This window comes from Loxodonta africana, chromosome X (genome assembly GCF_030014295.1).
Source record: "Loxodonta africana isolate mLoxAfr1 chromosome X, mLoxAfr1.hap2, whole genome shotgun sequence".
In the NCBI taxonomy this organism is placed as follows: Eukaryota; Metazoa; Chordata; class Mammalia; order Proboscidea; family Elephantidae; genus Loxodonta; species Loxodonta africana.
In genome coordinates, this window is record NC_087369.1 from 175,582,057 (window position 1) to 175,593,178 (window position 11,122).

General features: G+C 44.4%; 1 protein-coding gene across 1 annotated transcript; it reads left to right on the forward strand.

Moving 5' to 3' along the window:
• Window positions 1-218: 218 nt before the first annotated feature.
• Window positions 219-10,638, forward strand: LOC135228817 (synaptonemal complex protein 3-like). The gene is made up of 9 exons (XM_064277727.1): window positions 219-376; window positions 1,639-1,784; window positions 1,975-2,044; window positions 2,218-2,252; window positions 4,348-4,465; window positions 5,305-5,404; window positions 7,199-7,297; window positions 9,792-9,896; window positions 10,022-10,638. Exons 1-9 carry the CDS (start codon window positions 234-236, stop codon window positions 10,073-10,075), a joined length of 870 nt encoding a protein of 289 aa, XP_064133797.1. The 5' UTR covers window positions 219-233; the 3' UTR covers window positions 10,076-10,638.
• The last annotated feature ends 484 nt before the right edge of the window (window positions 10,639-11,122 follow it).

The following is an 11,122-nucleotide window of genomic DNA, read 5'->3' on the forward strand; positions in this document are numbered from 1 at the left end:
AAAGGACAAGAAAAGGCAAAGGTACACAGACCAAAGTTTATTAGTGGTTGCGAGGGGCGGGGCGGGGGAAAAGGAGTTGTGTTTCATTAACTCCCCTATGTTTGTGATTTGCAACTTACAAGTTAAAGGAAGAAATTGGAAAGCAACATGTTAACTATTAAGAACTTGGCACCAGCCTGCAGGTCTGTTTCCGCCAGGGGGCGGGGCTCCGCCGAGGCCCCCCCACCTCACGCATGCGCGCTGTGCTGGCCAATCAGCGCTGCGCCCGCTCAGGCAAGGCTGGCTTGCTCCGCCCCCTCCGGAAGTGCCTCAGAGGAGCTTCCCGGTGGCCAGCTGCCTCGCTCTGGGAGTGTTGCCGCTACAGCCTTTACCTCAGGTGAGGGGCGGGCAGTGTGGGGCGGCTGGGATCCCGGCGGGTCTGCGGTGGCCATCGGGTTCATCAGGTTGACGAGGGGCGTGTGTTCAGTGCGAGACACCCCCCCAAGTCACCTGTGCCCGGTGAGGTGACTGTTCGCCGGGGCCTGATCCGGCCACTGAGTGGAAGGCGGAAGGAGGGGGTGGTGGGGTGGGCCTCTCTGAGGGCCTAGGGTGATGGGAGTCAGTGGGGCATGGAAGGTCTGGGAGGGAGGACGCCTGAGAGGGGAGGGGCCGGATGATGGGAGAGGAGGGAGGGGGGAGGACAGTTGAGAGGGGAGGTAGGGCAGGGGAGGGAGGGCGGGTGAGAGGGGAGGAGGACAGGTGAGGGGGTGGGGAGGCAGGATAGGGGAGGGGGGAGAAGGGAGGATGGGTGAGTGGGAAGGGAGGGAGGATGAGGGATGGGGGACAGGAGTGGATGACAGGTGAGGGGAGGAGGGAGGACAGGTGTGGGGGGAGGGAGGAAAGGGGAGGGGGAGAGAGGAGGGCAAACTGGTGAGGGGGTAAGGGAGGGAGGACAGGTGGAGGAGAGGGAGGACAGGTGGAGGAGAGGGAGGACAGGTGAGGGGATGGGGAGGGAGGACAGGCGAGGGGAGGGGGAGGGAGGACAGTGGAGGGGGAGTGAGGAGGGAGGACTTGTGAGAGGAGTAAGGGAGGGAGGGAGGGAGGAAGAGGGGGGAAGAGGAAGGAAAACTGGTGCAGGGGAAGGGGAAGGAGGACAGGCGAGGGTTGAGGAGGGAGGACAGGTAAGGGGGGATGACGGGGAAGCTTTGTCCCCTCAGGGACCATGACAGGTGACCAAGGGCCCTACGTTTGTCCCCTGGAGATGTCATGGTGGCCTGTGTGGACGTTCGCTCTCCAAAGCCAAGTGGCAGCAAGTCTTTATTTTATGTGTCCGTTGCTTCAGACTTCTGTCCGGCCTGCTCTGCGGGTGGCCCCCCAGCTGTCACGTTGTCCCTCTGTGACAGGGATCTGCCCCATTTAGCCTGCTAGAATCTGGCAGAGGCAGGACCAAAACCCACACGTCCCAGTGTGGACTCAGGGTTGACCCTGTCATTGTCACCTTTGTCACCTCCTGGTCCAATAATAGAAATGAGGAGACTGCAAACCTTGTTATTTAACCGAGGCGACCCTTGTGAGAGACCTCTGATGTGCAAAGCTACCCATTTGTTTAAATGGCGTGTTTGAACTCGGGAAGTTTAAGGGATCTGTTTTTTAAGTCAGCAAACAGAATCTAATTATGGCACCCACTGGAAGAAAGGGAACGGGGAGACCTGGGAGACGCGTGGTGAAGGATCAGGATAGAGAAGCCTCTGGCACGGAAGATAAAAAAGATCTGAGTGGTTCTGAGCTGGACGGGAAGGAGGAAGGTACAGTGTCCCTAACTAACATCTTGGCAAGTGTGGCGCATAGGGCACACTTTACTCTTTTTCTTTTCCATTTACTGTAAAACCTTTTGTTGGCCAAAAGCCCAAAAGCCTCCAGGATGTAGATATGACGCCATTGAAAATTAACTCGTATAACATACTTAATTTAAAACTGTTTTTCATTTCAATGAAGGAAAGAGTCCAGTAACTGATAAGGATGGAAGAAAAAGACCATCTGCAGGATCAGTTGAGGAAGAACTGGGGTAATGTGTTCAAGCAACATTTGCCCATCGGGTGGGGTACTTTAAGAAAAGTCGACTTTGATTCATGTAGCAAGTATCGCATGTGAAACAGTTGGTGTGAGACATTTCTTCCCAAACGAGCATGCCATTTTTTGTGCCCTTCCTTACAAATTGTTCACGTAATTTCCTCACAGGGCCGAAGTACAGGATATGTTGGAAAGATTTAAAGGTAAGTTTTATTTTTTTTAAGAGATACTGGCAGTTAAACAAAATTGTTTTAAATCACGTAACTTGGAGAATAGGAAATGTGATTCAGTGGACTCTATATAGATGGATGCTTCACGTATGAAATAGTGCTCTAATATTTTATATGACAGCGCAGCACCTTCATGGTTACTGAAAAATAACTGCCAATGATAGAGGTGAAAACAAAAAAACACCCAACCCCGCTGCCATAGAGTCGATTCCGACCTATAGCGACCCTAAAGGACAGAGTAGAACTCCCCCATCGGGCTTCCAAGGATTGCCCGGTGGATTCCAACTGCCGGCCTTCCGGTTAGCAGCCGTAGCTCTTAACCACTACGCCACCAGGGTTTCCAATGATGACAGAGGAGCGGGGGGCAAAAATCATATGCTCAGCAAAGCTTTGTTTGAAGTATTAAAACATTGTATGAAGTGAAACACTTACAGGTAAAAATGTCATATAAAGAGCTCCACAGAAGTACTTAAAAAGAGTTCTTGAATGACTTTAATTACTTAAAGTAGAATTTTTCTCTCTATGGCCTCTGTTTCTTTCAGAGAAAATACATTTAAAAGGATCACTGACTCGATTCTTTAAAATCATATTCTTTTATTTAATTGTTTATCCTGCTTGGGGAACTTTTTAATAGAATAATTTTGTGTGTTTTATATACGGGAAGGGCCTGGTGGTGCGGTGGTTAAGCACGCGGCTGCTAACCGAAAGGTCGGCGCTTCGAACCCACCGGCTTCTCCCTGGGAGAAATATGTGGCAGTCTGCTTCCGTAAAGATTTACAGCCTTGGAGTAGTTCTACTTGGGGCAGTTCTACTCTGTCCTACAGGGTTGCTGTCTTAGCCATCTAGTGCAGCTATAACAGAAATACCACAAGGGAATGGCTTTAACAAACAGAAATTTATTCTCCCACAGTTTAGGAGGCTAGAAGTCCAAATTCAGGGCAGTAGCTGTAGGGAAAGACTTTCTCTCTCTGTTGTCCTGGGGGAAGGAAGGTCCTTGTCTCCTTTCAACATCTGTGGCCCAGTGTTCCTTGGAGATGTACGAAGTGTCTTGGCATCAGTCTTCCCCTGGGTCTAGGAGGTTCTCAGTGCAGGGACCCCAGGTTTAAAGGACGAGCTCCACTCCCGGCTCTTCTTCCTTGGTGGTAGGCAGGTCCCCGTCTCTCCTGTTACCTCTCGTAAGATAAAAGGTGTGACTCAAGCGAGGGCGTGGCTTGAGTAAAGGTGGTGACTCAAGACACATCCCACGCTAATCCTGCCTCTGGAGCACATAGAGATCAGGATTTACGACAGGCAAAATGGGGGAAGATAGGATAATTGCATCAGATCACCAGATGGCGGATCCTACCAAGTTGACGCATGTTTTTTGGGGACACAGTTCAGTCCATGCCGGTTGCTATCAGTCGGAATCAACTGGATGGCAGTGGGTTCAGCTTTTGGTTATATAATGACTTCTAACAGTATTCCATTTAAATGTGTCCTTTGAATTGGGGGGTATTGTATCAATTTAGAAAAATAAATCCTTTATACCTTTTTACTCATTAGGAAGCTAAGTCTGTCCTTGTGACCCTTTACACACATTCTGGATAATAGAAAATGTTTTAATTTTTAGCTCCTTTTTACCATCTCTAGGAGCCCTGGTGGCACAATGCTTAAAGCGTTCCACTGCTAACAGGAAGGTTGGTGGTTGAAACCCAGCAGCGGCCCCGCAGGAGAAAAGATGTGGCAGTCTGCTTCCGTAAAGATTTACAGCCTTGGGAACCCTATGGCGTTGCTATGAGTCGAAATCGACTTGACAGCACTGGGGTTTTGGGGTTTACCATCCCTAAATTAAAAAAATGATCTTATATTAGAAATATTAGAATTTGAAAACAGTAACTAAAAGTGTTAACAGAAAAAAATGGGACGGGAGGAGAGGAACAACCTTTTTTTTTATTTAAATGATGCCTGTTTTTAAAATTATCAATGTCTTTCTAATATCGCTGACTCAAAATTACCCGTATTGATTTGAACATGTGGAAATTAAAAAGTTTTAACATTAAATATAAATGAATATTTATTTTCAACATAGCTGACATTCAAAAAACCCTTATTGCAAAGAGAAGAAGATTTGAAATGAATACCAATGCTTCTGTCAAAAGTAGTAACGAGAAAATTGAGCATGTTTGGAAAACCCAAAAAGAGCAATGGTAAGGCTGTTGGTTTTTTAGAGCTGTGACACTTGTATCATTTCTTGGTATTTATGGATGCAGATGACTTAAGAAATATACAGTTATCCTCTGCTTATTGGAGTCTCTAGTGAAAATGTACCTGACTCGATTGTTCTCAAAGCAAATAAGTTCTTTAGGCTTATAACCTCATTCTTTCATAGAATTGGGCGTATTTCCTAGAAGTCGATAAATATTATCTCCCCTCCCTTTCGAAGGACAATTTAGAGTTCTTACTATAAAAGGAACTTGTATTCATTCTAGAAATATGCAAACTGAATAAAAGGTAAATGCCATACACTCTTAGTCTTGTGAGTGTTCGCTGTGTTCAACAATGTGGTAAAAGGACAATCTTATAAATAATTTGTATGGTTTAGCTGAATTGGGTTATACATTCTTTTGTACAGCTTCTTATGCCAAAGTGGGGAGAAAAAGCTAAGTGAAATATTCGTGTTTGGAAATCTTCCATAATTGGGTCTATTTATCATACCAGAACTTATATGTTACTCAGTAAAAGAGAGTGAAAATTAAACTGCTTGGAGACAAAATTAATGTTTCTGGAAAAATTACATGTACTCTAAAACTCTCTTCATTTTGAAGAGCTAAAGTGTACGAAATAGCTTCTCACTTATCCTGTTAAAAAAAAAATGTTTGGAATCCATAAATCACTGATTTTCCATCTCGGTTTCCTGTCAGAAGATTTAAGCTGCTGCTGTTCCCTTCTTCTTTTGTAGTATAAGTTATGTCAACTTTGCTTTGAACGTGTTTATTTTTTTCACATTGGCATGAAATATGACAGTGCTCCTTGTTGTGTTTTACAGGCAGAAGCTTACTCATGAATACTCTCAGCAGTTTCTGGCTTTGTTTCAGCAGTGGGATATAGATATGAAGAAAGCTGAGGAACGAGAAGTAAAACTAACTGTCGGTATCACGCTTGGCTTCATACGTAATCTATGGTAGCTCAGTCGCAAGTAGGAATGAATGGAGAGCCTAGGCTTGTAGTAGATCCACAGAACGGAGCTCAGTTCCACTAGTCACTGCTGGCTGCGTGTTTTGCCCCGATAACTATAAAGCAGGGAAGTGGAAGCAGATAAAAAAAAAAAAAGGAAGAGTTGCCATCAAGCTGAGCCCGACTCGTGTCGAGCCCATGTGTGTCAGAGTAGAACTGTGCTCCACAGGGTTCTCAGTGTCTGATTTTTGGGGATGTAGATCACCAGGCCTTTCTTCCGAGGCGCCTCTGGGTGGACTGGAACCTCCAAGCTTTTGGTTTGCAGCCAAGCACGTTAGCTGAGATCCCAGGGGACTCCATAAGGAAATACCATCCTGTATTGGTTGGGATTCTTGCAGTTCCAAGTGACAGAAATTTGCTAAAGTACCAAACAGGAATGTATTGATTTACAGAAAGAATTGCAGGGGGAGTTTAGCTGCAGGCACAGCTGGATGGGGTGGGCAAAGGTGGCTCATGCAGTGTCACCTGGGCTCTGTCTCCACCCCTTAGCAGGCTCTCTCAGTGTGGTATGCGAGATAGCCTCTTGGGATCCTAGATTACGAACAGTGTAGCAACCCCAGTGGGCTGAGACAGTCTTACTCAATAGCTCTGTCAGAAAGGCCCTCGGGAGAATTCTCACTGATCTGCCTTGGATCATTTGCCCATCCCTGAACCAGTCACGGTGGGCCAGGGCATGGTGCACTGTTGATGGCCAGACCTGGGCTACCTGCCCATCCCTATGGGGGATGGAAGTCAGTCCCACCCATATACTGTATAGCTACATTAACTAGCCTTCTCTTTCACTCTTGAATTGTTTGTGAATTTATCACACACCTTTTACCTCCACAGCGAAGCTATTGTTCACATCAAAAAAAAAAAAAACTTGGTGTGTGTGTGTGGCGGGGGGCTTTGTCAGTCAGCTCAGGTTTGGAAAAGTTAAAATTGAGGTGCACGGGAATCACCCAAGGAGGCATGTTGAGTAGGCCACTGGCTATGTGGGCCTGGATTCAGGAGCGGGATCAGCTCTGTCGTATGCTGCTGACAGGCCAAGTAAGGTGGATTTGGCAGCGTGCGGGGCGTTGGTGTCATTAAGGAACGAGGGTTTGGTGGCACGGTGGGTGGAAAAGGCCAGTGAGTATAAGAGAGAACGGCACAGGAAGCAATGGGGTGGTAGCTGGGGAGAAAAGGAATACACGTGGGTTTTGACTGGAGAAAATAGCAAGATGTTTGTATGCTGATGGTCATGATCTAGAGGGAGAAAAGTGAAAGTTTGGAGGGGGGTGGTGGGAGGACAATTGCTGAGCAATATTCTTGAGAGTGGATGGGATCGATCTAGTGGGCAGGAGAAGAAGTCGGTTTTGGCAAGCCAGGATTGTTCCTCCATAAAAACGGGGAGACGGTAGAGTATATGAGTGCTGATGGGTATAGGTGGGTGGTAGGCGCGGTGATAGGAGACTGGCAGTCCTCTTTGGATGGCTTCTGTTTAGTGAAATAAGTACGGTCACCAGTTAAATGTAAAGACTGTGGAGGAGATGTTGCTGCCTTTGAGGACTGAAGAGAAGGCATGAACTAATTTCCTCAGAGTGGGTTGGGGAAACAGAATTCCAAATGTTAGAAGCAGTGATTTTAATGTTTTTAAACTTAGTGTAGAATTATTCATTGCTCAATTTTATCTATATTTTTATCACGACTTCTTTGTTTGTATATATATATATGTATATTTGTAGGTTATGATTCAACAGCAACAAAGGATTTTACAACAAACTAGAATTCTTCAGAACCAGACACTGAAAGCTGTCAAAACTCTTTATGAGCAATTCGTGAAGGTCTGTTGTCCTTGGTAACACAATACATTCTTATAAAACATAATGTGTGTGTGGAAGGAGAAGATGCTTTTTTCCTTTGGAATTTATGGGAGAAAACATTTTTTTTGATTAATTTTTATTAAGCTTCAAGTGAACATTTACAGTCCCATCAGTCTGTCACATGTAGGTTTACATACATCTTACTCCCTTCTCCCACTTGCTCTCCCCCTATTGAGTCAGCCCTTTCAGTCTCTCGTTTCGTGCCAATTTTGCCATCTTCCCTCTCTCTCTATCTTCCCATCCCCCCTCCAGTCAAGAGTTGCCAACACACTCTCCAGTGTCCACCTGATTTAATTAGCTCACTCTTCATCAGCATCTCTTTCCTCCCCACTGACCAGTCCTTTTCATGCCTGATGATTTGTCTTCGGGGATGGTTCCTGTCCTGTGCCATCAGAAGTTCTGGGGAGCATTGTCTCTGGGATTCCTCTAGTCGCAGTCATACCATTAGGTATGGTCTTTTCATGAGAATTTGGGGTCTGTATCCCATTGGTCTCCTGCTCCCTCAGGAGTTGTCTGTTGTGCTCCCTGACAGGGCAGACATCGATTGTGGCCGGGCACCAACTAGTTCTTCTGGTCTCAGGTTAATGTAGGTCTCTGGTTCATGTGGCCCTTTCTGTCTCTTGGGTTCTTGGTTGTCGTGTGACCTTGGTGTTCTTCCTTTGCCTTTGCTCCAGGTGGGTTGAGAAAACATTTTTTACGCATTTAAAATTCTTAAGCGCTTTCCGTTTTGACTTGTTCCTGATTTTACGTAGCACCAAATGGTTTTGGCTTTTAGGATTCATTAATGGTTTTGTGGGGTCGTTCAGAGATGGCCCAGACATATAAAACAGGATGAAAAAGCCAGCGGAGGATCAAAAGTTTCTGAATTGAGAAATATGTACTAGATTTCTCATTACATTAGCAAAACGTGGTCGGTGACACTGACTTGTTGTTCGTGCAGGCACACGCTTGGGCAGGCATCAGTGGGACCTCTATATAGACGCCTTCTTTCTTTGATGGGAGGTTATTTTGCGTAACCATGCTCAAAAACATGTTAAAGTGTCACTCTTGAAAGCTAGTTGGGATAGTTTAAGAAAACCCATTAAATAGATTTAATATCAACATTCTTTTAATGTCTATAAATATATATACACACACATATACACATATACGTGTGTGTGTTACATGAGTTTTTTGTTTTTTTAAAGCCTTTCAGAGTAGAGAGCTTGTTGCCTTGCTCTCATGCCCCCTGAGAACAATTTATTCATCTGTGTCAAAGTCTGATAAATTTTACAAATGGTTTCTTCTAAGTGTTAACCACTCAGGGCAGGCAGTTTAGTGTTGTCTTTGGCCCCTCCACTTCCTGATCTTTCCCATCCAGATATTTTTACCTCTGCAATGGTTCTTTCCTTTCTTTCTTTCTTTGAATCCCCACTTCTGCTGCCCCAGTTCAGGACCTCATCCGTCCTTTGTGTGCTGTTAAAACTCTTCCATCGGATTTCTCTCTTCTCTAGTCCGTCCCTCAGAGAGAGGCCTGCAGTGTTACCTTGCTGAAACATTTCCCTTCTCTCCTGGAAAACTCTCAGTAGCTTCCTGTTCTAAAATCTTAGGTGTTCAAGTCCCCAAATAACATGACGCCCTTTTGGAAGGTCATTTCCTGCATCCTTTCTCTCCTCCCACCCCTCCAGCTGAATTGGTTTAACTGACCTAATGCACCATGTGCTTCCATGAGGTTGACTATGCCCTCCTCCGATGACACTTAACTCCTCTTCCTTCCCCTGTGGAAATCTTAGTCTTTTGCTGAGTAACTGGGAACTAATCTCGTTTTCCACTGTGTAGATACAGCAAGTTTTGTTTCCACACCTATTTGTTATCAAATGTTGGTGGTATTTTTGCTGATGTGTTTCTCCTTCTCCCTGGAGTGAGGATGAGATGGTGTATCATTCGTTTTATAGTTGCTGCACAGCGCTTAACACGGTGACAGTACTTCTTACACAGTAGGCACGAGATCACCATTTGTTGGGTGAGGAGTAAAGATTGAAAACATAATTTATATTTTTCGTAACTTGAAAAGCTCCCGTTACAGATCGCTTTTTTCCTCCAATGAGATCACGTTACGTTGACTGTCAGTCATACTAAGTGGCTTTAGAAAGCTTCTTAGAGAGTTTCACAGTTACCGTATTTATTGATAGGGAACCTCAGTCTTTCTCTTTGCTCCGTCTTGACCTTAACAGTTCATTAGCCCATTGTTTCAAGCAAAGTATACTAGTGTTGAACCTCCCGTAACAATATTTGACTCAGTCTGACATCTTTTCTATTGTGCTAGTGGGTATTTTGGCCTTTCTGTATTGCTTGGAATATTTTTATTTGGAATAAAACAGGAAGCATCTTTTGAAAATTAAAAAGTTCATACATTTGCAATTTAATCATGCAAGTTTAGAAGCTGAGATGACCGAACCAGACTTTTTGGTTTTAGAACGTCGAGGACATGGAGAAGAATCATGAAGACATTCTTACTCAAGCACAGAGCGAACTTAGAAAAGACATGGCTTCGCTGCAGAACAAAATTTTAGTGGAATCTGTAAGTAGTGTATATTTAAATTTGCACAGTAAGAATTAATGTAAGCATTGAAATGTTTTATTTGCTGAGATATGCATAACACTTATCAAAATGTTAAAGATGTCATCTGTCCTTTCGTGTAACAGCAGTGGCAAGAGATGGCGATTGTCCGAAAGACTCTTCGATCCCTGTTCTTCTGATGACCCTTTGAAGAAAGAGCTAGAATAGTAACATGACGCAGTTCTAATATTCGCTAGGTGAAGCCACCTTACAGTGGTGTAAACATTCTACTTTAAATTACTGCATCTTGTTGGTCGTTACCTTGTTTGTTGAGCACAAGACTCCCTTTCTGTTAACCACCAGACAAAGCCTGAATCGTTATCTGAGTAGCAGCAGTTTCAAAGTCATGCGTATGGAGCTTTCAGCCCTTTGGTAGCAACGGTGACTTTTCCTCCCTTGCGCTGTTATTTAACTTTTAAGAGTCAAGATGATTTAATTTTAGGTTTTGGCCTTAGAGAATCTGTATCAGTCCCAAAAGGTAGAAAGCACGAGTACGGAAGGTTACATTGTTCTTCCTTATGAAAAATACAATAAAGATATAAACGAAATCGATTTTCTCTGTGCTTCTTTCTGTAGACATACTCCTTAATTTTCAGAGAAGATTCTGACAAAAGTAACGATTCAAAGGACAAGTATTTTATCGACTTAGAAAACTCAGAAGCAACTTAATTTTGTGTTCTAGAGTAAATCGCACTGCTAAAAATCGTTAAAATAACCAAAGAGCCACCAGCTGCACGTGGGAGCCTGAGGGACTCCAGCCACGACCAGGCAGAGCGCAGGAACTGGCCAGCTTAGCTCTCTCCGCAGTCGTGACTCCCAGAATTGGGAGAAATTGTTGCTTTTTCAAGTCACTAATACTTGGGTTGGTTTGTTATTCAGTGACAGGCAAATTCAAACAGGCCACTCGCTATACTGTGTACTAGAATGAGCATCACCAGGTTTTTTAAATCTCTGTTTAATTTTCCTTGACTCAGTTAAGTACTCCTTCATTTTATTATACTGCGTCCTAGCCCAGAAAAAGGAATTTTTAACTTCAAGACTCCAGCTGGATCTATTGCTAATATATTTGTTAGCAAATATAATGTGAATGTAGTAAAATTAAGAGGCATGCGCACTTTCTGCCTGACCCCCAACTTCTTCTCTTTGGTCTGAAGACTCTGATCAGTGGAAGTTGGTTTTAAGCAGTA